The sequence below is a fragment of the Venustampulla echinocandica genome (genome assembly GCF_003357145.1).
Source record: "Venustampulla echinocandica strain BP 5553 chromosome Unknown scaffold_6, whole genome shotgun sequence".
Taxonomy (NCBI): domain Eukaryota; kingdom Fungi; phylum Ascomycota; class Leotiomycetes; order Helotiales; family Pleuroascaceae; genus Venustampulla; species Venustampulla echinocandica.
In genome coordinates, this window is record NW_022474211.1 from 1,157,720 (window position 1) to 1,183,088 (window position 25,369).

The window sequence follows — 25,369 nt, forward strand, 5'->3', positions numbered from 1 at the left end:
AGGCACGCGAGATGGCATATTGAAAGGGTCTGCTTTTGGAACTGAGCCCTGCGGATTTTACTATGGTGGGATGTATCAACTTCGGAAACCCTATGTTATAAATTTGGAGCAATGTCTCCTTCGCTTGGAGTGCTACTCGGCATGTCCTCTTTCGCATGCGGGAAATATGCCTCTTTAGAGCCAACTATAACTCTCATGGGGTAACAATCAATAAAAAAAAGCTGCTCACTATAACACTTTATAAAATCGATAGCCACAACAAGGATTCTGCCACAATCAACATAGTTTCCGTCCCATTCATCATTCCAGTGCGTTCCGGTACCATCATCGCTGTACTAGTACTTGCATCGCGGCCCACGGCTACTATCGCCTCGACTACGAGGGCGTATGCCTACTGTGCTGGGCGCTGAACTAAAGTCGTGGAGGAGAGGAGTTAGCGGTACAATGAAGGCTATAAAGGCTCAGGGAGAATAATCACGCGAAGGCTTCAAAGCGAAGTTAGAGAAAGAAACACGGAGATGAGGGCGCGCCTAGTTAGCGGCCTGGATTTATTTATCACTTAGTTACGTAGTACGGCAACGAACCCAAATCGTAGGCAAACCCATCACCAGAGATTCCCCACGCAAGCGCAAGCTCTTTATTAGTTATATTTACTTAAATCCACTAGCCATTAAAATTTAATCCTAACTTTTAAGTTCTCATGTTGTACAGAGCGCAGCGGACAAGTGGGGAGGGTCTTGGTAAGCGAGGGTGGAATAGGGGGGAGACTCTCTCTCTCGCTTAGCCCCGCGACCTCTCGCTTTACCAAGAATGGTAAGTATTAAAATGGCAAAAGAGTTCGGCCCGTTCGTTGGAGGGCCTACATCTCTTTGCCGAATAAGATCCGATTCGTATTTGTTTCGTTTTCTTGTCGGTTTCTTTTACGTCCCCCTTTTTTGGGGCCTCTGCCTACGTACCCTTAATTTCCCTGTCGACCTAGAGAGTACAACTTGTCCTGAACCACCCAGCCACGTTGTACCCTTCGAAAGAACAAAACGCTTATTTAGTATTGTATGTAACAGATCGATTGGTCGCTACACAGCTTTCACATGCTACACTGGTTGGCAACAATAGCAAGGCCTGCCTTGATGATAGCTCATAGCCCGTTCCTAAAGCGTAATTGGCTTTATAGACCTACAGGTAGGTATCTCTCAAAACCAGCTGTCCATGCATTTCAAACTTCTCTTCAATCCATACTTTCAAAGTTAAGCTGATGGGAAAGTTCTGTACAGTATTTATATTGTCTCGAATTAGTCTAATCAAGTATGCGTCTAGGGGGTATTAACTATGCTATCGTGTCGTCATCATTCATCCACCAACCCAACAACGCCTTGTAGTCCTTATATGCAATGTCCCAATTCCCATTTTTACAACCCTTAAAACCTCATGGTGTAGCGTAACGCGATTGCGAGCAACGGTCCATGAGGTAACCCATCCAAATCAACATTCTATGTGCAAAGACTAGTGCAATTCCAATAGCTGCTATGCGGGTCCGTGTCTGTTTTGTACAAATTGCTTTCGAAGCACTAGTACTCAAGATTTTATTACCATTGCCGCATGCAAATGGATCATCGGAGGGCCCCGCTTGTCCATGGCCCTCCTGGTGTTAGAGTTATTCCGACTAGAAATCTGTATCGGCTGTAAGTCACTGGTGTAGTTGTCAATCTCGGGGGAACAGTTCTTGTTATCGGAAATCCACCATTGTCCCAGCCGGCAATAGGTTCAAGGCTAGCGCCCGATGACGGCAAGTATCATGAGGACAATTGGCCAGAAGAGGACGGGCAACGGCTGCACAGTCACTGCTGCAGAATTTACAGGGACGATTTTCCCCTCTGAGGTGATGATCCAACCGCTTGGAACTCCAGCAATTGCCGTGTTGGCGGCAGTTGCTGTTGACATCCCAGTTGGTGAAGCAACCCATGGCCATCCCGTCTGATGAGCCGTATCAGTGTGGGAGTTGCCAAATCCGGCCGGGATTGTTACTGATGCGGAGGAGACGGCTGGTACGGCGGCGCTCGACACTGGAGCGCCTGCGGATCCTTCGTTGCCATTGACTTTTCCACCCACGGCTTGGATTGATTGCCAAGATCCACTGGTATCGCCGTACTTGTATTGCGTCCCGGTTGAATAATCGGTGACAGCAATAGATTGCACGCTCATCGTGAATGGGCCTTTTGAATAATCGGTGGGACCTCGGGCCCAGCCAATTGTCCCAGGGGGGTTCGAAGGATCTCCACCCGACCAAGTTCCAAACTTGATTTGCATTGGTGTTTGTGGATAATTATTTGCATCGGCTTCACTAGCTTTCAGGACACGAACCACGCTGTTTCCGACAGACCAGGTGATCTGCGATGATGTCCATTCAATCGTGTAGGTAATGAATTGGTCCTGGTTGTTGGGCGCAGGGTTGAAAGCCCCACGGTTGTATGATGTGACAGCGCCTTTGCCAAAATAATTGGTCTGCATCTCGGACGGACTTGCACCAAGCCATTCAATATCGATCTCATCCAGATCGTCCGATTGTAGAACCAAGGTGCTAACGATCCCGGCACCCTTTGCTGTCTTCATTGTAACCTGGACCTTTCCGAACATGATGTAGAATAAGCTGGCGAGTTGGGGAGAATCGCCGGATTTGGCTATTGTGAAATGAGCACCGCTCGAGTCGTAGGTGGGAGTTCCGGTAGCTGCGAAGGAATTGACCGAGCCTTTCGTGAAGTCGACATTTATTGCTTTGCCGAGGGCGGTATTGGCAGGGCAGCTAGCTGTTGGAATGTCAGCGATAGTTGGTACGGCTTCGAATGGGGCACTTACTTGTGTAGAGGGGGTTGCAGGATGAGTAGGTCTGAGACAGGACGGGTTGGCATTGCCATGACAGTACTGCCGCCGCAACACTGAGAAGGGATTTGGAAAACATGCTGGCGCAAACGACGAAGGAACAGCGTAATGTACAAAGAGAAAGGAAGACGGCGGAATAGGGCCGAGGTTGGAGAACTGCTTGATCGCACCACTCCCAACTACTCGGTCATGCGAACTTAGGATAAGAGTTGAGCTGGGATGGGGAACAATATGCTTCGGAGCGAGATCTTATCTTTATGGAGGAGGTCGGCGGGATGCAGTCGCGCCGTTGCAGCGGGTTGCAGTTGCAGCGGTGGTTGCAGGCGTGGACAACACAGCAGCGGCTTCACAGCGGGTAGACGAATTATGGGAACGCAGCTTCAATGACGAATGTTTCTGTACGGATGGATGAACATGCAGGTGCATGCAGCTCGGAGAGGAAAGGTTTAAGAAGCTGCAGGAGATTAGAGAAACTCGTGTCTCCCAGCCACCGTGGAAGATTTTCGGGGCCTACGCAGTACGTGGCGTAGGGGTCAAGTTGGCGCAGAGCCTTGTGTTGATGGAGTGTTTTTAGGGAGGCTGGAGGTGGGCCTCCTTTGCCCGGCCATGTGATGCGCTGTCCCCACGCCAATTGCCCAACCCACATCCACGAAGCTGTGACGAGTTACCGGGTACGAGACATAGTTCGTAGTACCTCTATGATGTGGCGCTTATCGAGGAGCCTCTGTAGTGACGGTGATACGAGTGCTATACTGTAATCATGGAGTACTTCGTTTGATTCTCTGATTCTTTGATACTCCGATAATGGTGAGGCTGGGGAACGAGGCGGATGGGGCTGAGGCCTCGCTAAAACGCCCACGCCCGCCTCGGCCCGCCTGCCGAACTGGAACCCCCTGGGTCCTGGTTCATCTGCGGATACAGTACCAACAAAACACGACACACGACAACACTCAAAAAGTAAATAAAATCTTTCTAGGCGCTTCGCAAAGACCATACTATTATTTGCTATCCAACTGTCTGCAAATATAACTCAGTCGCAATCATCAACATCCTGTAGCTACTACGAAGTAAAGGGGTGTACCGCGATTATACTGTGGCTGGAGTACGGAGTACCGCATACAGTTCAAAATCGACGACACGCAACACCCAGCAACGGGTCGAAGACTCTTCATAATTTTCAGGAGACATCCGCTTCAAAGATCGCATCAATCCAAACAAGAGACATCGAATAAGTTAATAATGACCGTTACCCAGGTCGCAATGACAGAGCGAAAGCGGAAGCTGAACGCGTACTAGAAGCCTGAGGCCGAGAGCGACGCTGAGACAGCCCAAGGTTTCATCACGTAGAACTCTGGCACAAAAACCCGTACTAACTGCTAACGATCGTCTGATGCTGCTTCAAGCTTTGGATTAGTCGCCTGTTGCATTGCAGTACATACACCCGTGCTCGCCGCTTGGTCGTTCTGGAAGCAGCGGTATCCGAGATGTCAGCCAAGCCCGAGTAACATAAAACCATCCCTCTCCCTCTCCCTCTGCCGCTCCCTCTCCCGCTGTTGTCCCTCCGTCCATCCCTTCTTGCTTGAGCCCCTCTCTCTTCCATTCGCTTTTTTCTGACTGTGGCTGGCCACCTTGTATTTTTTGGAGTTTAGCTATCTATATTATAATCAAAACGTTCATTTCTCCTTTGCCTTCGTTCAGCCAAAGCTACATCCTGACGAAAATGCACCTCTTATCTTCCTCCCCGCTGGTCGCCTTCCTCCTCCTCTCCCTATTCCAAATCTCCGTCCTCGCCGGCCCAAGCATCGCCGACAATGGAAAATTCCAGTTAGTCACTCGACAACAGGCCACGACCAGCTGCGCCGAATATTCAATGCTAGCGAACTACTCCACAATCGGCCTCAACTCAACTTACCGAGCTGCGTTCATACAAGCCTCACCCCAGGGCACCGATCCTTCAACGGCAATTGTCGATGGGGCAACGAAGAAATTCAACAGCTTGAAGTTGAAGTTTGATACGGCCGTGAATGCCCAGTGCGGGAATTTGTCGACGCTGGCGGTGGTGGAGGCGGAGAAGAATTTCACTATGGGAATTGTGGGCCCTTTTACGATCAAGAAGACGACGAATGCGGGGGTGAGGGTTGGAGGTGATGGTGGATTGGGGACGGCGGCTTTAGTGGCTTTGGTAGTGGGTGCTGGGCTGTGGTTGTAGGACAATTTTGCGATTTGATATGAGGGAGTGGGGTGACATGAATGATATGGATGACTTCTCCGACCAGGGCGCTGCACCAACACATGGAATTGGTAGATGGCAGAGTCGCAAGATTCGGAATCAAATGACAATGACAACCGCCGCTGTATGAGCGAGAACATCCTTGGTCACAAATCCTCGTGCTAGGCTAATGAAGGCTCCCAAAATCTATACTCCTATCTATTGGAACTTGTCACTCTGAACATATGTGACTTATTGTCGGCGCTTGCATACATCTATTCTTCCTTTGCCTATCATTCTTAGCATTGACAACTGTCAACAGTGAGAGCAGAAACCTATCTCCATCTGGCATCTTAAGTACTGTTATTTCTTTGGTCCTCTGCGTCTAGCTTCTCAAGATGAGGTCCTTGTTCTTGAAATACACCATTTTTCGTTTGCTTGTCCATTTCTAAACCAACAGGGGCTGTCTATAGCCCCCCGAGGCAGAGTTCTGCTAGTCAAGTCGCCGGAGCCACCCCCTTAATCACATTCGCTTAATCAAAATCCCGTGTCACCTAAGGTACCTAGGTACCTAAGATAAATATACTCTGTACCACTCGATTTATTATTATGATTATCTTCGAGAAGGATTCTACGTTGTTTTAACTTCCTACTTTAATGTCATTGAGGACTTCCCACAATACGCATTTCTCAACTCATTCTGGTTAGTATATTCACACAATAGAGATGTGCGCCGAGGTTGATCGACTACTCGGACATTACGGGCAATTTCAAATATATAGCTTCATCTCTATAGGATTACAGGTAACGAATAACCCAGAGTATACTGGAAACAGCGCCAACGATATGGGCAACAGGTGATACATGGCGACGATGAAATCATTCTGGTGCAGTAAATGAGGAGTATCTGCAGCACTTTTGTGAAGTTTTACTCCAGCTGAAAAAGGCAGGTCGTCGAATTCAGCCCTCAAGGAACTCATCACAACTAAACAAATGCTAGTTTTGATCACTTTTATACAAGTCTCCCATGGAAGTGACAGGAACGGGAGGTGTACGATATAGTTAACCCGTTGGCGATTGCCAATAGACTTAGTACGAGCCGGGGGCCAATTCAGGTACAGCTTACTGGAAACTGCGAGCTGAAGTTGATTACGTTTACTCATCAAAGTCCTCCGTGATTTTAATTAACGGTGGAAGGCGACCCGGTCTTCGAAGCAGCTACAACCCCGTAACGTGACCCAAACAGGGCCAAACTTATCTTATCTATCATTTATTCACCCGGCTCTTAATGTGTAGTTTCGACGTTTATATGGAGACCAGAGATCGACACCACACCAAGCGGGTAGCTATATAAGAATTACCCACCTGCCGGCTAGGAACTGTTTAAGTGATGTCTATATCGCCCTCTGCTGGTCAATCCCAAGAGGGATGTCAATGTCTCGACAACATCTAGGAACTTTGACACGCCAGAGCCCCCATTCAATAGCAATTGGGAGCTAAAGTCAGATCTAAATTGAGATTCTGGGCTACAATCACCCTCGAGTCGATCCCGGGACCATTTCTGTTGTAGTCAATCAACGCCAGGATATCGTATACTAAGGTATGGGTTTGCAGAGACAGTAGCTTCTGTTAATATTGGCTGCTGGCTCGGCTTCGGATACTCATTTCTGTGAAAAAAGGATTCTCTACCATTTTACTTGGAGGAAACACAGGCAACCATTATACCCAATGGCCAACTGTCGAACCCCAGATCTAGTTTGATGGCCACGATAGCAGAATAGTATATGAAGGGCGTGCAGAGGGAGGATTTGAAAAATAAGTGGCTAGAATCCTACACCTGCATTGTATTTAAATTAATAATCCGCGCTCCTGTTTAAACACAACTGAACATGCAATGATTTCATACCACGTGGCAACCCCCTCCAGTCTTCCTCCTGCATCCTCTTAAACATAATACGTAGGTAGTTGGATCGCAAAAGATCGCAAAATTGAGAACTGATTCCTTTCGCCAAGCTGCAAACCGGACTAAGCACATTGCCGTATTGGCAAACCTGCGTCTTTAAAATATCTTACACCGTTTGGCAAATTAGATGGATGCGCAACGTTACAAGGAATTATCAGCTTCCTTCAAAGGAATGAGTATGTAGTACAGTTTTGGAGGGCGTGCCCACGTTAGGTGCGTCTTAGACGAAGAGGGCGGGCGTGGATCGTTTGCGTTTCAGGTTGACATGTGAAATTTATTTAACGTTCCCCAGTGGCTACCTGTGCATAAAAGTTCACCTAACGGAATCCAACCATGGTTTCTACGCCTCAGTTGAAACGTGCTCCAAGACAATAACTCATCTATGTAGTTTGGCTAGTAACCACCAGGTTATAGCGCAGGACAATCAACATCTTGATATCGACGATAGGTATTATCTACAACCTTGCTCTCCGAACCTGTCACCCAGATCTATCTTATGATAGCTCGCCCCATTAAAAACAAGCCTACATTTATCATCCGATTTATCCCAAGTTGCAGGATTTTAAATTCAATCTCCAGACTCCAGAACCAATAGGCCGTAGGACTCATTGACACGGACACTTCCACAACCACCAATAATGGGTTTCATGTAGTTGAGAAGGACCAAATTCCGTCAAATGTGACCCCATCGAGTTGCTGCTTCTGGGGCCATAATACACTATATCTACCTTTACGGACGATAAAATACTATTAGAGTCCCCGAACGCGCGTTCGGTCCCACCTTTCTGTCCTTGACCCTTTGCACCCGCGAGCTACGGGAATGTTGAATAGAGCGATATCAGTCCAGGTCTCATAACTGTATTATCGAAAATACATGTTGGCCCTAAAACAATTTAGAAAATATTTTATGTTCCTTTTATAAGGATATTTGCAAGGGTATAAAATGCACTTTACTACTTCCATAAATAGTTCCTCACTTTACCTTGGTTTTATGTCAATGTTCATTAGAAGAAAGCAAATTCCAGACCAAATTACTAAATAAATAATACTATGTAGTTCTGTTTACCTACCTAGGTATGTTCGGTAGTACCAAGCAAAAATTTGAGCACGCCAAGTACCAAGCCGTCTAAGCCCTCAGGAGTCAACGATAAGGATGCACCAAAGGTTCCCACACAATAATGTAATACGAAGTGCACCATTTACTAGCGGTTAAACCTTGCGCCATCTATTCTTATCACACCTGTTACGCTATTGCAAAAGTCTCGCAACATTATACTACATCCGATTCATCTGAGGATAGCTATTGTTACGCGCCAACCGGGGCGCAGTGACCTCGGCGCCTGAAGCAATTAGTCTTGGTATGTAACGCTATTTTCGGAACTTGGACGATGGTATTCGCTCTACTATAACACATAGTGGATAAAACTCATTATGTCAAGATCACATGTGGCGGCACGTTTTCGACCCACCAAGGCAGTCAGCTTCACAATAGTCACGATCCATTATCAGGATTCAGGATTCAGCATCCAGATGGCTACAATCCCCCGCCATGGAAGTCTGGTGTGAATCGTCTAATTTCCATCCCGTGGGAGCCGATGACAGAACAATACAAACATAGGGAGATAAAGAGTATATAAGAGGCGTGCTACTCCCTCCATTATTGCTTCAAACTCAACCATCAGGCTCCTCATTCATACTTGCAAGATAATTTCCCAACAAATTCGCAACCACACTCATTTAAACAAATTCGCAACCACGCTCCTTTAAGCAAACCGTCAACATGAAGTTCCTTTCACTAGTCGCTGTTACTGCGTTCTTTGCAACCATCCAGGGGGCTCCTGTCGAGCCTGCCGAGTCAACGGCATCCAACACCTGGGTTCCACTGGATGTCCTCCCGGAACTTCCTCCTGGAGTTACCTTCGAAACCACCGTTGATAAAAGGGATGAGCTTGCCAAACGCTCCGACCTTAAACTGACAGTCTACCAAGGTTAGCAAATTCTGGTTCTAGAGAATAACTTTTACTGACAGTGACAGATAACAGATTTGGTGGAAGACGCGAGGATTTAGCCACGGATGGTAAGCAATAATCTGCACCTTTGATCAAAAACAGATACTAACACCAGAGTAGTTCAAAAATGCTGTATGTCTGAATCTAGGTGGCCCATCACTGCCATCGTCCGCGGCAGCAAACATCTAACACTGAGCTAGATGAACTCGGCAATCACTGGAGTGATGTAATCACCTCCCTTAAGGTTCCCAAGGGATACGGATGCAGCTTCTACACGTATGTAAAGATATTTTCAGAGTAGCATAAAATGTGACGCTGACATGAAACTAGTGATGGCCGATGCACGGGAGACAGTGAGTCCTGGTTTTTTCAACCCAGAAGAAATTTATACTAATATGAAATTCAGCATTTAACGTTGCTGGACCGGACGCCGTACCACATGTTAAACACTTTGGAAAACAATTCAACGACAAGATTTCGAGCTACCTTTGCTACAGACGCTAGATATAACTCAGGCGAGATCAAAATACCAAACTGGGCAGCAGGGAAAATTTGGGAGAGAGTAGAAGCAGGTGGAAGTAAATTTCACGGATTTGAAGACTCCTAACTCTGGATACGTTTTATTTTCGACGGGTTTCTGGATGGGGAAATATCGGGATCGAATTTGCAGTCATAAGATTCAACACATTCACTATAGTTTGATTTTTTTATAACAAATACAAATGTTTTCTGAACAACATTACCGCGGGACACCCAATACTTTGGGGCTTTTGCTTCGATGGACTGCACTTTGAGTCTAGCTAGTTGTGAGGTCAGATCTTCACCAAAAGAAATTATGTCAATTTGAGATCTGCTGATCCAAATGGGAGCGGGAAAATATTTAAGACAAGTAAACTAATACTGAGTCCTCTCAAAAGCATAAACGATGAATGAAGGGATTTATTAGCGCCCGCTTCCAGTCATAGTGAGACATTCCCTTAACAGCTATATTTTTTTTATGTAATAAGTTCGGGACCGCCTGAAGAGGAAAGATCGCAGCGAATGCCATGTATTTCGCAGCGCGCTCTGCATAGAAGCAGCATTGATATTGATGATATGATGTAGAAAATGAAAAGATGCTGCTCATCGGACCAGCAAGGCATCACGTGAACGACCCCTGTTTGATGCGCACCACCGTCGCTGAAGCGTGATCCATGCTCACCATACTGCCAATCCAATCGCAATCCTCCCCAATCACCGTTTCGTGCCCATTCCTGACCAGAGTACGAAGTACCAAGTACGTACCGGACTATACTTGGAGTCTTGGAGCCCTTTGAGCCTCAACACCACCACTATATCCCCGCACAATTCTTGTTACACCCATACCAGTACCAGAAATAGTACTGATACTTGTACCTATACCTATCACCTATCCTTATACGCCTCACTCCCAGTTTGCGCTATCTTCTTGCTGCTCTCTATCTCCACCTTGACCTCCACCTCTATGACTGATGGCCGCCTCCTAGCTGTGGCTGCTGGTCAACAATGACCAGAAAAGATGCGCCGTCTCGTCTGAGCTCTGCCACTAGCTCAAGCACCGATAGCTGGAAGTCCACCGATACCGTCACGCCCAGCTCGCTCTTCCGCGCCCCTTCGCGACGTGGAGCCCAGATGCAGGTTCGGACGGATGCGAAAAGCAGGTGAGCGAAGTTCGAACCCAGCAGCAGCAGCCGGCGTTGTGTTGCTGCTCATCTCGCCTTTAAACCCAAAATCCGGGCTAGACTGAGACTCCGACCCAGAAGCCTGGGTCCGAGCAGTCTTAAGACACTTCCCGCCTCCCGACATGGCATCTAGAAGCTTTGAAAGCGTGTTCTTTGACTAACGGCTACGTGCGTCGTCTCCCGGCATAGGTCAACCATCGAAAACGACCATCAAGTCTCGCCGACTTCTCCAGCTCCGCGCTCTGCTCTTTCTCTCTCCTCCAGCTCATCCAATGTCTCCCCGCGGGAGCATAGGATGACCGACTTCGGCAACTACAGACGCGACCTCGCAGTGCTAGAGACATCGAACTCTCGCATTCCCCAGATCCAGCACAACCCGCCGACCGCGCTGCCCTCGCCAGGCCAGGTCGCGCCGTGGATGGCCTCCAACGGGTCGAATGGCCCACCCTCGGCCGGTTTTGGGACCAGCTTCTACAACGATTCGAGCGACAATGTCTCGACAGGTTCGCAGTTATCCCCCGCCTTTCGCCCCGGGACGGGCCTGACGGGCGGTACAACTACGAGCGAGTCGCCCGCCGATGCTGATTTTGGAGACGAGCGCCGCCCATCCGTAGCCAGCGTGACGACCGCGAGCAGTACCGGGTCGAAGTCCAGCATCAGTCGAACGGGGATCCATAAGAAACTGCAACATTTCTTTGGGGATGACTATGCTAGGGCAGATGAATCTGACACGAGCTTGCCGTCCCGTGGAAGGGAAGCCAGGTCACATTCGTTTACTCGAAGCTATCGAGATCGCAATCTGTCATCGGCAACCAGCGCAACTCAAAGAGACGCTTCCCCGGCGGGCTCTCGTCCTAGGACACCGGTTCCATCAAGTGATGTGGTTCCCTTCTTATACCAAGATTCGCAGGTTAGTTCATTCTCTCAGAAACATTCCGTGAACGACAGGATCTACACGATTTCGCTATGGGGGCCACAGTCCAGCCGTGTCCCAGAGCGGAAGTTATGGAGGCAGGGCATTTCATCCCTGTCCTCAGTACGGATTGATATGTGGCATGCGGGTTCAGCAATATATAATGGTGAAATGCAGTGCTTATAGTTTGATTTAGGACATTGGCTTGTACGGAGAAGCGCCTGTAAGAACCAAACTTTCGGGCCCCGACCGAGATCGATATGCCACCGAGAATTCCTCAGTTCCTCCCAAGACCTCCTCCTCCAATCGTTCGAACCAGTCCCACTTCCATCGACACAATAAGAGCAACGAAGATTCAAGATCTCTAAGGCCGACCGTTAGCAGGGAGGACTCTGGGTTCAATACGTGGAACAAAGACCGAGGACAGAATTCTATAGGAAGTGCCATGGGCAATTCCTCCAATTCGAGCTTAGCCAGAAGACCGTCCAGCCCAGCACCGAGCGGTGGAAGTTCGTGGAGTCAAGCAACGGCTAGAACCCCAATGAATGATGGGTCAACATCGCCAACAGGAGGACATACGAAGCGTGGTATATTAGGGCGGTTTCGAAAGCATAACAAGGATAAAGATGGAGGATCGTCTCGATCAAAGGAGCCCCCAGGGCAGCGATCGCCAGATTTTGGCATATGGAGTCGTGATGGGAGCGTGGCGGGCTCAAATATTAGCCTCCCGAAGACGGACAATGGCCAATTTGCTCGACCATCCGCCAATACCCAGCGACAGAGACCGTTCAAAAAGTTGCCATTCAGGAAAGGGAGAGCGAACACCGCGGACGAAGCGGAATTCGTGTCGGATCCGAATGAAAGGGGCGACTTTTTGGGCGGATCCATCTTCAGCCTTGATACGAACCTATCCAACATGGAAGGTATCTTGGCAAAACCGCCTCCTTTAACCCCACTGGATAATAATATATTTGCTGGAAATGTCGAGGATGAGGCCAAACATGAGGCCGAGGCTGGACCCGTCCTGGGATGGGATGCCCCTGACAGTTGGGCTGTTAAAAAGGTGCAAGACGATAACATGTCACGCTTGCCTGAGATAGATGAAGCTGGAGCTCAGCCCAAGGCAGATGATAAGGGCCCACCATATTGCATTCGGATATTCCGGCTCGATGGAACTTTTGCGACACTCTCCACACCTCTTAATGCTACTGTCACGGATATTATGACCCAATTGGGCAAAAAGACCAACATGAAACCAGAAGATTTGGTAAACTATCAGATCGTGATGAAAAAGCATGATCTCAAACGCATACTAGGTGCGGGCGAACGACCCGTCGTAATCCAGAAGCGACTGCTCGAGCAAGCTGGTTACGAGAATCGGGATAAGGTCGAGGATGTCGGTAGAGAAGATAATAGCTACCTCTGCCGATTCTCCTTCGTCCCTATACGAGAAAGCGGCTACGCCACTGTCAGCAACGATCCAGGCGTGAGCCGAGTGCAAAAATACAGCCATGTTGACTTGTCTGGACGGAATCTCATCACCATCCCTATCGCACTTTACTCGAAAGCCTCTGAAATCATCTCTCTGAACCTTTCACGGAACTTGTCGCTCGATCTCCCGAAGGACTTTATACAATCATGCCAGAATCTCCGCGAAATAAAGTTTGTTAACAATGAAGCATGGAAACTTCCGCCTAGTCTTAGTCGTGCTAGTCGGCTCACCATCCTCGACGTATCAAACAATAGATTAGAGCAGCTCGAGCATGCTGAACTCTACCGACTATCCGGCCTTATTAGTCTTAAACTCGCAAACAATCGCCTGAGGAGTCTCCCCACATACTTCGGCGGTTTCAAGTCACTGAGGACTTTGAATGTCTCGTCAAACTTCTTGGACTCTTTCCCTACATTTCTTTGCGAACTAGAGGGGCTTGTTGACATCGACATGAGTTTCAACAGTATCGCAAATCTACCAAATGATATTGGCAAATTGAAGAATCTTGAGCGTTTTGTTATTACCAACAATCGCCTCACGGGTCACGTTCCAGCTACCTTCGCCCAACTCGTAAATCTCAAAGAGGTGGACATTCGGTATAACACGATTACCAGCATCGATATCATTGCTGCGCTACCCAAGGTTGAGCAGATCTCCGCAGATCATAATTCTGTATCGGAATGTGAGACCGAGTTCAACAGAATTAAAGTACTGCGTCTCAACTCGAATCCGGTAACGAACTTCGAAATCAAAAACCCCGTACCTACTCTCACCACTTTGATTTTGTCCAATGCAAAGTTAGCTCATATACCGGATGCGGCATTTGATAAGATGCCAAATCTTGTGAAGCTTGTCTTGGACAAAAATCATTTTGTGTCGCTTCCTAGCCACATAGGCAAGTTGCGGAACCTTGAACATTTTAGCATAGCCATGAATGCCTTGAGCACTCTGCCTCCGGAAATTGGTTGCCTGACAGAACTCCGCTTTTTGGATATTAGACAAAACAACCTAAAGAAGCTTCCGATGGAGATATGGTGGGCAAATAAGCTCGAGACGCTCAATGTTTCCTCCAATGTTCTTGACAGCTTCCCGAAGCCTGCTTCAAAACCGCCTCAAATCCCTGGCGAGGCCCCCCAACAACCAGTACAAAGCCAACTAAATGGCACTCCAGGAAGCAGTTCAAGTGTTGAGGAACTTGGCCCATTGGAGGCTTTCGGACAACGGCGACCCAGCCAAGCGTCAAGTGGGCTACTCAGCGTTGGTGGCTCCCCGATTCCGGCATTAGGGGATCGCAAAGGTTCTGTCGTCTCTCTATACGGAAAAGGGGGCCGTAAGACGTCGGTTGTGTCTAGGACTGCATCGGAATCAACTATGGGGGGAACCAGTACTCCTCCATCAACTGCGCGAAAAGATTCTGCCATGTCAACCAGACTCATCAATACTTTTGCCGGGTCACTACGCAACCTATACCTGGCTGAAAACCAGCTCGATGATGACGTGTTCGACGAGATTACACTGTTAAGTGAGCTTCGAGCCTTGAATCTTTCGTATAATGACCTCAACGACATGCCGCAAAGGTCCATTAGAAGCTGGCCCCAGTTGGTAGAACTCTATCTTTCCGGAAACGAGCTTACATCTCTTCCTTCTGATGACTTCGAAGAGTTTAGTCTCCTACAGGTTTTGCATATCAATGGCAACAAATTCCAGACCCTGCCTGCTGAGCTCGGCAAGGCACATAGATTGGCTGTTTTAGATTGTGGCAACAATTCTCTCAAGTACAACGTATCAAATTGGCCTTACGACTGGAATTGGAATTGGAACACCAACCTCAAATACCTCAATCTTTCTGGCAACAAGCGTCTTGAAATCAAGCCCAGCATACCTGGTGGCTCAGGTGCTCGCGACGGGCGAGACCTCACTGACTTCAGTGCGCTACAGCACCTACGAATTCTTGGCCTGATGGACGTGACGTTGACAATTCCTACAATCCCCGATCAGACCGAAGATCGAAGAGTACGTACTTCTGGCTCACTAGCTGGGCAGTTAGCATATGGTATGGCAGATACTTTGGGTAAAAATGATCATCTCTCCCTTATCGATATGGTTGTTCCGCGCTTCAACTCAACGGAAACCGAAACGCTGTTGGGCATGTTTGACGGGCAGGCATTGTCAAGTGGCGGATCCAAAATCGCCAAATTCTTGCATGAGAACTTTGGGCATATTTTCAGCGAGGAGCTACGAAGACTGAACGCTCCCCATGAAACCCCAGCAGATGCCTTGAGGCGAGCGTTTCTAGGTCTTAACAAAGATTTGGCGACCGCCGCAACTCAGCACACCGAAGAGCGGTCATTACTATCACATCGAGGATCGGCCGCCCCAGCCGTGCTAAGCCAGGCGGACCTGCACTCTGGGGGAGTAGCCACTGTCATGTTTCTCCAACAATCGGAGCTTTATGTCGCCAATGTGGGAGATGCGCAGGCCATGTTGATCCACTCCGAAGGTGGCCATCGTATACTGACAAGAAAGCACGACCCGGCGGAGCCGAACGAGCGACAACGCATTCGGGATGCTGGTGGATGGGTCTCTCGACAGGGGAAGTTGAACGACATATTAGATGTCTCACGTGCATTTGGATATGTTCAACTAATGCCCGCTGTTCAAGCAGCACCCCACGTTACCCAATTCACCGTCAGAGAGCAGGATGAAATGATTTTAATTGCGTCAAGGGAACTGTGGGAATATATCTCTCCAGAGCTTGTTGTGGATATCGCCCGTAATGAACGCGGTGACCTTATGCGTGCGGCTCAAAGACTCCGTGATCTGGCAATGGCATTCGGAGCGACGAACAAACTTATGGTCATGATGATTGGCGTCAGTGACCTGAAGAAACGGGCACAGATCCGACCCCACAGGGTCCAAAGCCTGTCATTCAACCCCTCGGCCATCATAGAAGAAGGCTATGCTCCCTCGAAACGGCCTAAGAAGAAGGGTGAGACGGTTGAAGATTCCGTGCTCCGTAGACTCCCGCCTGAACTCCAGGCGCCCGTCGGCGATATTAGCATTGTTTTTACTGACATCAAGAGTTCAACTGTCCTCTGGGAGACACATCCAAACGCAATGCGCTCAGCAATCAAGCAGCACAACGAAGTTATGCGTCGTCAATTACGTCTTATAGGGGGGTACGAGGTCAAGACAGAAGGTGACGCTTTTATGGTCTCGTTCCCAACTGCTACCTCCGCCCTTCTTTGGTGCTTTGCTGTACAGTCTGCGCTTCTCGAAGTTGAGTGGCCTTCCGAGATCCTGTCCAGTCCCACAGGTCGGGAGGTTTATGATAACGATAATACTGTTATATTCAAGGGATTGAGCGTTAGAATGGGAGCTCATTGGGGTAGCCCTGTGTGCGAAAACGATCCTGTGACGAGACGTATGGATTACTTTGGCCCCATGGTCAATCGTGCCTCACGTATCTCTACCGTGGCCGACGGAGGACAAATATGTGTCTCTGCAGACTTCATTTCCGAAATACAGCGTTGTCTCGAGACCTATAACGAAAGCGAACGTTCTGGATCTACCAGCTCTGAAGAGGGATATGATAACGACATACTCGCTCAATCGATCCGTCGTGAGCTACGCTCACTCAGCAGTCAGGGTTTTGAGGTCAAAGATCTCGGGGAGCGCAAACTCAAAGGGTTGGAAAATCCGGAGTACATCTACATGATGTATCCACATGCGCTCTCTGGGCGTATCCATTACCAACAACGAGTTGCTGAAACTGAAAACGAAGCTGAGGCCGGACAACCTGCCTCTCTTTCTCAACAAAGCAAATTGTCCATCGATACAGATACTGTTTGGGCAATCTGGGCTTTGAGCTTGAGGCTTGAGATGTTGTGCTCGAGTCTCGAGCTGGAGAAAGGCACAGGAGCTGCTCTCCAACCACCGGAAACTAGCATAATGCAGAGGATGAAAGAAAGGGGCGGGGAAGTTACGGATCGATTCCTAGTAAATTTCCTGACCCATCAAGTTTCGAGAATTGAGGTAGGCAGTTTTATTCCTAACCCTTACTCCAATATATTTAGCTAACTTGGCTTCCTAGACATGCGTCTCGACTCTCGCTACACGCCACCTTGCGATTGGTCAATGTTCGCTATCTAACCTTGATCAGCTTCGAGCTCCAATGGGTGATATTCTAGGAAGTTTAGTGGCACAGTTGAGGGAGCTTCAGGAATATAAAGCGCGTTTTGGGGAGTTGAAGGGCTGATGATGAACCGGACAGGGAGTATTTATAATCCAACAGATCAGTTAACCAACAAATTTGGGGAACACTCAAGTCAAAACTACGAGATGGCGGCGTTCTCACAGCATTGGGCACACGGTACTTTGGGCGAGCAAGGCGTTTGGGGATTTAGGATGTATTGATGATTAAGTTGATCTTGTACAGCATGGGAATGTTCTGAAAACCGGAACGTTTTTACGGCACTTGCAATTTAGGGGCAGGGGAGTTCTCTTCGCGTTCTACCTATTTAGGGAATTGCTAGACGGCGCGATTCGAGCGGGCTCTACTTTTCAAAAGAGGTGGTGAATAGCTTTTATGACTTTTTACGAGGATAGCCTTGGGTAGGAAATGGCGGTTTGGATGGATATTAGGGAGGCATCGGGTTTGTGATTAGGTTTGATTGATGGGCGCGATGGGCGCGATGGTATTGCATATGCATACATATGTATTAGTTGGTTTATATTGGGCGCGATAAGGATGTTTGAATGAAAAGATGATTAACTTCTGTCCAACCCGATGTCCAACTGTAGCTGGGACTTGAAAGGAACCCAATCTAAACTCTGTGGAGATAAGGATACGACTCATGCCGATATGCTATATGCACGGAAGATTGCGAACGAATTCCCGCCCTGAATGTCGCGATGTTTATCCCGATCCGATGTTTAACGCCGGCACTATCTCCACTCCACGCCTTCTAGCATTTCCACATAATAAAACCAAAAGCCATAGCCCTCTCTCAACAATCCCGACAAAACATAAAAAAATTACCCATTCCTAAACCGCCAAACTCCAGCAGAACTGCTTAGATATTATATTTTTTCAGCTTACGATTGATTTGATGAGGAGATAGTGCAGGTAAGTTAAGAGCACTACGTACCGGAAAGACAAATATGACTTGCGATGCGTGTAACACGATCCCACCCGTGACCTCTGGGGAATATACTCCAAAAGGGAGTTATGTCACGGTAGGCGGATTAAAGACTTGTACGCACCTACCTACTTATCTATCGAAACCCTTTCCCTTCTTTCCCACTCACTAACTCCCTTCTCAGACATCACGGGACCCTCAACCTCCTCCATCGGCCTTGTAGGAATCTACGATGTCTTCGGACTCGCTCCGCAAACCCTCCAAGGCGCGGATCTCCTCTCCACTGCGCTGAACGCCCTTATCCTCGTCCCTGACTTCCTTGAGGGGGATGTCGCTAAAGAGAGCTGGTTTACGGGGGCGACTGAGGAGGGTGATACAGCCAAGGCGGCGTTTATGGCAAAGGCTGTGGATATGGATAGGTGGACGCGAGAGTTGGCGGAGGTGGCGAGGGATGCGAAGAGTAAATGGGAAGGCGTGGGGAGTTGGGGTGCTTATGGGCTGTGTTGGGGTGGGAAGGTATGTATAGCTATTTCCTGCTCTGTCCATTTGTTTTTTTATATAGCATTTCTTTCTTCTGGTATTGGCATTCGGCTTTTATGGAGTTTATTCATAAGATGGTCTAGGGAGACCATTCTGTCTTGTTCTCATTCTTGTGGGTTTTACGAACGAGCGTGTTATTTATTGTTTGTCCGTGGACGAGGGACGGATGAGAAAGACCAACCTTGCTAAGCATCTCACGCACTAGGTCGTTGTTCTCTCATCTGGTTCAAACTCGCCCTTCAAAGCTTCCGGTCAAGTGCATCCTGGGTACGTATCTATCCCTTCCTTCTCCCTCTTTCTCCAATCCCAACTAACTTCACTTTCCCTTTTCCAGCCGCCTCGACGCCGCCGACGCCCTCATTGTCAAAATCCCACACATTGTTCTAGCATCAAACGGTGAAGACGCCGGGATGATCGCCTCGTACGCCGAGACCCTCGTCGGCGAGGGGAAACCGCATGTCGTTGAGACGTATGCGGATATGCATCATGGGTGGATGGGTGCCAGAGCTAACCTGGCAAATGAGAGGAATTTGAAGGAGTATGAACGAGGGTGAGTTTTCCCTTGCTTTTTTGAATTTAGGGGTTGGGTGGGCAGAAAGGGGGAAGGGGAGGTGGAGGTGATGAATGAAAAGATGATGCTGATATATGTACGATATAGGTATAACCAGCTCGCTGCTTTCTTCGCCAAACATCTCTAGCTGGAAATACGCTGGTATTCTATCTCTTGTGCGGGATAGAACTTCAAACCCATCAATGAAGATGAGAGAGTCATGAATCTACAAGTTAGCTGGGCAAAAACACCAATTCAACAGCACAGGCAGCGTTAGACTTAGTAGTAGTGAACTCGGATAAAACACAAGAACCTGTTCAATTTTGCCCAGAGAGATATTTATGATGCATAGGTTATTTTTCTACCTTAAAACATCCATCGTAAAACCGCTACCTCAAAATTCAAACGAATGAAGATGCCCTAACCCCCAAAAAAGAACACCGAGCGGATACTCCCTTCATTCATGATACGATCCAGCCCTTTTCCATCTTCATGACCTGAACGGGTGCAGAGACACGACGAAAGAACATGGCATAGAGTGACTGCAGTTACGAGCGAGGGCGCTTGATCAGGCGCTGTACGGGCAGGTTGTCTTAACATGTATTCTTTGCTATCTATTTCCCCGCGATTTTTCTATTGGGTACTCACAGCTTGTTGGGTGCCGTTTCTAGAGGAGTCAATGTGTTAACGATGCTGTTCCTTGAAGGTACGCGATAATAATTGGTAAAATGGTGGTGGGAGATAAATTGCAACATTTACAGGTATTTTAAGAGAAAGGTAGTGACACATAAGGGTCGAAAGGATTGAGTTACGTACGACTTGTTGGCCATTGATATCCTGCTGCATCACTGAATTTATAACCATAGGAAGAAGTGAAGTCGTCTAGGACGGCGGGGCCACGGGAACCTTTTATCCGTTAGTACAAAATCATTACATCGGGCTGATGGCAAATTACCATATGGGTATTCCATAGGAATGATTTCCTTGTTGTCATCAAGGTAGTGGAGGAGCGGTGTGAAAATTCTCCAGCTGGCATCCAATTCATCATCACGAACAAAGTTCGAGTGATCACCCTTTAGGGCATCCAAGATAAGAGATTCGTAGGCTTCTGGGATCTTGAGATCCGAGAAACGTCTTCGGTAGGTCAAATCGAGCTCGGTGACCACAGTCTGCATACTCAAGCCAGGTAGCTTAGAGTTCATTTTGATGTACACACTCTCGTTGGGCTGAATTCGCATGACAAGCTCATTCCGTGGAATGTCCTTGAAAATACCCGAGGTGACGTCCTTGAACTGGATTCGAATTTCGGTCTTCTGCTCGTTGAGAGCCTTACCAGCCTTCAGGATGAACGGCACGCCATCCCATCTCTCGTTCTTGATGAATGCGACCATGGCGCAGAATGTGGGACATCTCGAATCTTTAGGCACGGTATCATCTTCCTTATACGCTGGCTTGGCACCATCCAGTGACTTCCCGTACTGACCAATGATGACATTCTTTGGCTCGATAGCTGGGATGCCTCGAAGAACTCGGACCTTCTCGTCTCTAATATCCTCCGCGGAGAAGGAGATCGGTCGCTCCATAGCAAGGAGCGTCAGCACCTGCAGCAGATGGTTTTGCATAACATCTCTGATGATGCCGAACTCGTCGAAATAACCACCCCGGCCCTCGGTTCCGAAAGGCTCCTTGAAAGTAATCTGCACGTTGTCGATATGGTTGCGATTCCAAGTCGCGCCGAAGAATTCGTTACCAAACCGGAGGATAAGAATGTTCTTGACCATCTCCTTGCCCAGATAATGATCAATACGGAAAATTTCATCCTCGTGCCAGTTGGGCTCCAGAGCCTTCTGCAACTCCCGCGAACTGGCAAGGTCCTTGCCAAAAGGTTTCTCTACCTATAAAACAGCCTAATGTTAGTATATAAATCAACGGTACAATCCAATTGACGCCTACAATGATTCTTGCAATGCCATTCTTTGGGTAGCAATTCTTCTTTAACTGCTGTGAGACCGTAGTGAAGACGCTGGGCGGCAATGCCATGTAGAAGACACGATTTGCCTCCTTCCGGCCCTTTTCAGCCACCTCGAGGTGTTTCCGCAACTCAATAAATGAATCATCCTGGTCATATTGCCCCGACACATATGTGCAGATCTTACAAAAGTCCTGGAGCTGCTGTTCCATATCCTTCGTCGGCGTCTTGATGTAAGACTTGACCCGTTTGAGGTACTCCTCATGGTCCATCTTTGTCCGTGCATATCCAATGATTTTTATGTCTTTAGGTAGGAATTGGTTGCGATACTGTGGTGGCGATGGTTAGCGGAAGGGCCGGGGACCATCTGTGGTTACTTACAAGGCCGAATAAAGCTGGGAACTGCAGTTACAACTGTTAGCAACGGGCATTGTAGTATTCGAACAGGTGTACTTACAGTCTTCTTCTTTGCAAGATCTCCAGAGGCACCCAGGACAACGATGACGGTGTTATCCTTCAGCTCGATCGTCCTGGCGGGGGGTTAGCACCTCGATCTGCAAAATTATATCCACATGATTTCAATTGAGTGATTCCAAGCTCAGCACTACGTTTCCCAGGGCATTGAATAGCCCATAAAACTTTGCGCAAGGCTCAACGCCGTTGTGTTCCTGTTGCGATAGCTTCGGGAACCGATGCCTACGTCGATGACATGGCGGGGGGTTGTGCAACTCACCCAGCATTGGTGGGCACCTCGGGCCTGATCATTGTGTCGGCCATGATGCAGGATTAGGGACGAAAGGCGCACGAGGGCGGTGGAAGTGAAGAAAGCGAAATCTGCGGACGGTCCCAATATCAGCCAGCAGTTCTGCTCAGTTTGTTGAGGCGGCGTGGGTGGGATGGAGATGGAGATGGAGGGCCCAGAAAGCTACGGCGGAAGCGGAAGAAGTGAATTGCAAGGGATAGAGTAGGAATATGGGCAGAGTCCGGCTTACAAAAGAGCTGAAAACGGTGACCACGCCGCAATAGAATACCAGAGGGAGCTTGACAATATATTGAGCACGATGTAAGATGCGGTTGAGGTTGTTTCGTTGCAAGAGGCCAGTTCTAGTGCCAGCTGCAGTTGCGCAAGCTAATATTTAGCTTTTATCCAACCCAGTCTCACTCCCACTCCCACCGCCACAATCGCAATCAATCAATCGCAACCAGAACCACCGCCGTCCCCCACCTTACGCGGCAAAACTCTTGACGGCACCTAAACTAACGGTGAACGAGGACAGCGACGGAGGATGGAATAATTCACAGATAATCTCCGGCGGCGATGCGCGCCAATCCACAATGCTTTCAGAGCTAAGGTACCTAAGGTAGGTAGCTTTGCTATACGGAGTACTTGTCAATTCTTTTGAATCCTACCAAGCTCTAGGTTACCTGCTCTACTCTACTCTACTTATCCATATATCCATATACGGAGTGGTCTATAAAGTCGACCCAAGACCCAAGCTCGCTAGGTCCAGAATACTACCGTAGGAACAGTACTTACGGAATGACGACGCAACGTGCCTATTCTTCCAATAGGCCCCACCGCCCACGTTCTTCCCACTCAGGCACCATAAAAGTAAGTTAGGTAAATTAGTAAATTACAGTCGTAAAAGTATTCTGCGAGCGCCGCCGACGGGCGCCGCGAGCCCTGTCGGCCAGACTGAGCCATTGTCGGGGCCTTTTTAAAACAAGCCGAGAATACAGCAGGTTCGAGAGTCGAGGCTAGGAGGAGGTTTGTCTTGTCTTGTCTTGCGTAGTGTTCTGTTGAGTTGCCTTGCGCTCTGATCTCTTCTCGCGTTGCCTTTGCCCATTGCCCATAAGGAAGAAGTGACCGCGTTATTATTGCATACCTGTATTTTGCCAACAAGCCCAATAATGCATTGCCACCATTAATAATTCATGCTTACGAACCGTCCATCGTATCTCCGCAACCGCCGGTGGCTTCAAAGCGGAAATCCTGAAAGCGGAGAAAACGATCAAGGCTGCAATGCAATGATAATCTTGTGGCGCTCAAATAGAATATTGAATTGACCAGACAATTATCCATTATCCATAAGAATAACTTATTACCTAAAGCCTATTATGGAATTACTTTCCTTGACTGGCGCAAATAGTCTAGTAGGCGATAAGGAAACTGATAAGATGATGGCCTTCCCCACGTGATCCGCACTCGCTTAGCCGGCGCTAACGAAAACCCACGAACTCAGATTGAATTTCGAAAATGCGCGAGCGACAACAAGACCAACGACAAATTCGACGACAACCCGCCTCAACGAAGTCTTTTCAGCAAGACGCGTCGTTGATTCCTCTCGATTTACTTTCATAGTACGAGAGTCCCCACATTCAAGATGCCTACGGAAGCTGGACACCGCCGTAAGTTGCACCCTGTTGCTAGTTACTAGTCCCGCGAAGTTGGAGATGATGGGAGAGGAGATGGGGGAATGGGGAGGGGAGGGGAGCTTTAGCTGGGGGGCATTGCACTTCTCTGCTGGAGGTTCCTGGCTCTCTGTTCTGGTGTACCGCGGGCTGGTATTTGAATATATATGACATGTTGCTGACTTTATCTTCTAGTCTATGTCAAGTAAGTCAATTGATACCCGATCGCCGAGTGGACTGCAAAACAACAACACGAGTCGAGTCTTCGAGTTGAAGGAAAGAGGGGGACAGAGGAGATGGATTGTAGATTTCCGCCAGCAGGCCACATGGCGGTTTATAATGGAGATGAGAGATAGGTGCTGATAGGAATTCTCATAGGGGCCGACATCTGAGCTACCAACGCGGCAAGCGCAACACAACCCCCGGCACCAGCTTGATCAAGATTGAGGGTGTGGATGATACCAAGGCAGCAACGTACGTGCGGGGCAGAAAATGCCATACATACCGAAATGGGAGCAGACTTGCTAACTGTGACTCCAGTTTCTACCTCGGAAAGAAGGTCGCTTTCGTCTACCGCGCGCAACGAGAGGTTAGAGGATCCAAGATCAGAGTTATCTGGGGAAAGGTTACCAGACCACATGGTATGTTTTATATCCACGGGAAACAGAGTTGTCCGTTTTGAGGAATTTATTGCTCACACTTCGTCCAGGCAACTCCGGTGTAGTACGAGCACAGTTCAGACGCAACCTCCCCCCCAAGTCCTTCGGCGCATCGGTTAGAGTTATGCTGTACCCATCCTCGATATAAGCGGGAGGGTTCTGGAGTTGGTTCTCTGCGGATGGAAGATTGGTTGGCGATATGTCACACTATTCGGTCACTAGGTGGGGCAGCGATATGTGCATAGCCTTGCTGGTAGCATTCGAATAAAAGCAAATAACAACCACGAGGATCCGTTGCCCAATTTTTGTGAAGATTCTGGGCGATTCGTTAATACCGTGTGATACTCACTGGTCAAATCCCGAGCAGGCTGAAGTTGGATCAAAACCCTTGGAATCGATAATGACGGTTTTTGATCGTTACGCTCAGCCACCAATAGTTTATGTGGAATCCGAGTAATCCTACCGGAGGTATCGACATCCCATCACGACTTCGTCTCCCTGCATTCCCCTTTCATTTAACTCCCAATGACCACAGTAAGCAACGCTCAGGCGATACTACAGCCCATTTGCCATATCAGTCCCAGAATTTCGCCATATTTGAGCTCCAACTCCAACCCCAAATTCAAGATATACAGCAGCGCCCACCCGCTCCATCTTCATCAACTCCCATTGAATCCCACAAATCCTTCCCCAATGCCTTGGACACTTATATTAACATCTTATGTAGTAATGTGTTCGCAATTCCCCTATGGCATGTTAGTTCGGTGGGTATACAGATATGTCACGGTGCTTTCCACCATACAAGATATCTATGAAGCGTTACCAATTCGTTGCCTCTGATTTTTGAGAACGTGCGAATAACCCCCACCAGGTAGCAAGTCAGCCCTATACATACAACATCAGTTATGTGCAATAGCCCTTGACTAAATTCGGTATAT

At 48.3% G+C, this 25,369-nt stretch overlaps 7 protein-coding genes across 7 annotated transcripts; 5 read left to right on the forward strand and 2 right to left on the reverse strand.

Annotated features, from left to right (window-relative positions):
* Positions 1 to 1,767: 1,767 nt before the first annotated feature.
* BP5553_07795 (uncharacterized protein) lies at positions 1,768 to 2,953 on the reverse strand (the record flags this gene model as incomplete). The annotated part of the gene is made up of 2 exons (XM_032016418.1): positions 1,768 to 2,801; positions 2,851 to 2,953. 2 exons carry the CDS (start codon positions 2,951 to 2,953, stop codon positions 1,768 to 1,770), a joined length of 1,137 nt encoding a protein of 378 aa, XP_031867649.1.
* Positions 2,954 to 4,594: 1,641 nt separating this feature from the next.
* On the forward strand, positions 4,595 to 5,083 carry BP5553_07796 (Uncharacterized protein; the record flags this gene model as incomplete). Its single annotated transcript, XM_032016419.1, has 1 exon — positions 4,595 to 5,083. The coding sequence occupies one exon, from the start codon at positions 4,595 to 4,597 to the stop codon at positions 5,081 to 5,083; it is 489 nt and encodes a 162-aa protein (XP_031867650.1).
* Positions 5,084 to 8,826: 3,743 nt separating this feature from the next.
* On the forward strand, positions 8,827 to 9,559 carry BP5553_07797 (uncharacterized protein; the record flags this gene model as incomplete). The annotated part of the gene is made up of 6 exons (XM_032016420.1): positions 8,827 to 9,034; positions 9,082 to 9,123; positions 9,176 to 9,187; positions 9,256 to 9,331; positions 9,386 to 9,408; positions 9,462 to 9,559. 6 exons carry the CDS (start codon positions 8,827 to 8,829, stop codon positions 9,557 to 9,559), a joined length of 459 nt encoding a protein of 152 aa, XP_031867651.1.
* Positions 9,560 to 10,579: 1,020 nt separating this feature from the next.
* BP5553_07798 (Adenylate cyclase) lies at positions 10,580 to 17,418 on the forward strand (the record flags this gene model as incomplete). Its single annotated transcript, XM_032016421.1, has 4 exons — positions 10,580 to 10,734; positions 10,945 to 11,665; positions 11,865 to 17,195; positions 17,254 to 17,418. The coding sequence occupies 4 exons, from the start codon at positions 10,580 to 10,582 to the stop codon at positions 17,416 to 17,418; spliced, it is 6,372 nt and encodes a 2,123-aa protein (XP_031867652.1).
* A 905-nt stretch (positions 17,419 to 18,323) lies between these two features.
* BP5553_07799 (uncharacterized protein) lies at positions 18,324 to 19,539 on the forward strand (the record flags this gene model as incomplete). Its single annotated transcript, XM_032016422.1, has 5 exons — positions 18,324 to 18,417; positions 18,486 to 18,817; positions 19,047 to 19,108; positions 19,176 to 19,391; positions 19,500 to 19,539. 5 exons carry the CDS (start codon positions 18,324 to 18,326, stop codon positions 19,537 to 19,539), a joined length of 744 nt encoding a protein of 247 aa, XP_031867653.1.
* Positions 19,540 to 20,035: 496 nt separating this feature from the next.
* Positions 20,036 to 22,137, reverse strand: BP5553_07800 (Glucose-6-phosphate 1-dehydrogenase; the record flags this gene model as incomplete). Its single annotated transcript, XM_032016423.1, has 7 exons — positions 20,036 to 20,058; positions 20,208 to 20,297; positions 20,347 to 21,286; positions 21,345 to 21,689; positions 21,742 to 21,762; positions 21,818 to 21,890; positions 22,094 to 22,137. The coding sequence occupies 7 exons, from the start codon at positions 22,135 to 22,137 to the stop codon at positions 20,036 to 20,038; spliced, it is 1,536 nt and encodes a 511-aa protein (XP_031867654.1).
* Positions 22,138 to 23,744: 1,607 nt separating this feature from the next.
* On the forward strand, positions 23,745 to 24,579 carry BP5553_07801 (Translation protein; the record flags this gene model as incomplete). The annotated part of the gene is made up of 5 exons (XM_032016424.1): positions 23,745 to 23,769; positions 23,968 to 23,977; positions 24,151 to 24,246; positions 24,313 to 24,413; positions 24,482 to 24,579. 5 exons carry the CDS (start codon positions 23,745 to 23,747, stop codon positions 24,577 to 24,579), a joined length of 330 nt encoding a protein of 109 aa, XP_031867655.1.
* Between the last annotated feature and the right edge of the window lie 790 nt (positions 24,580 to 25,369).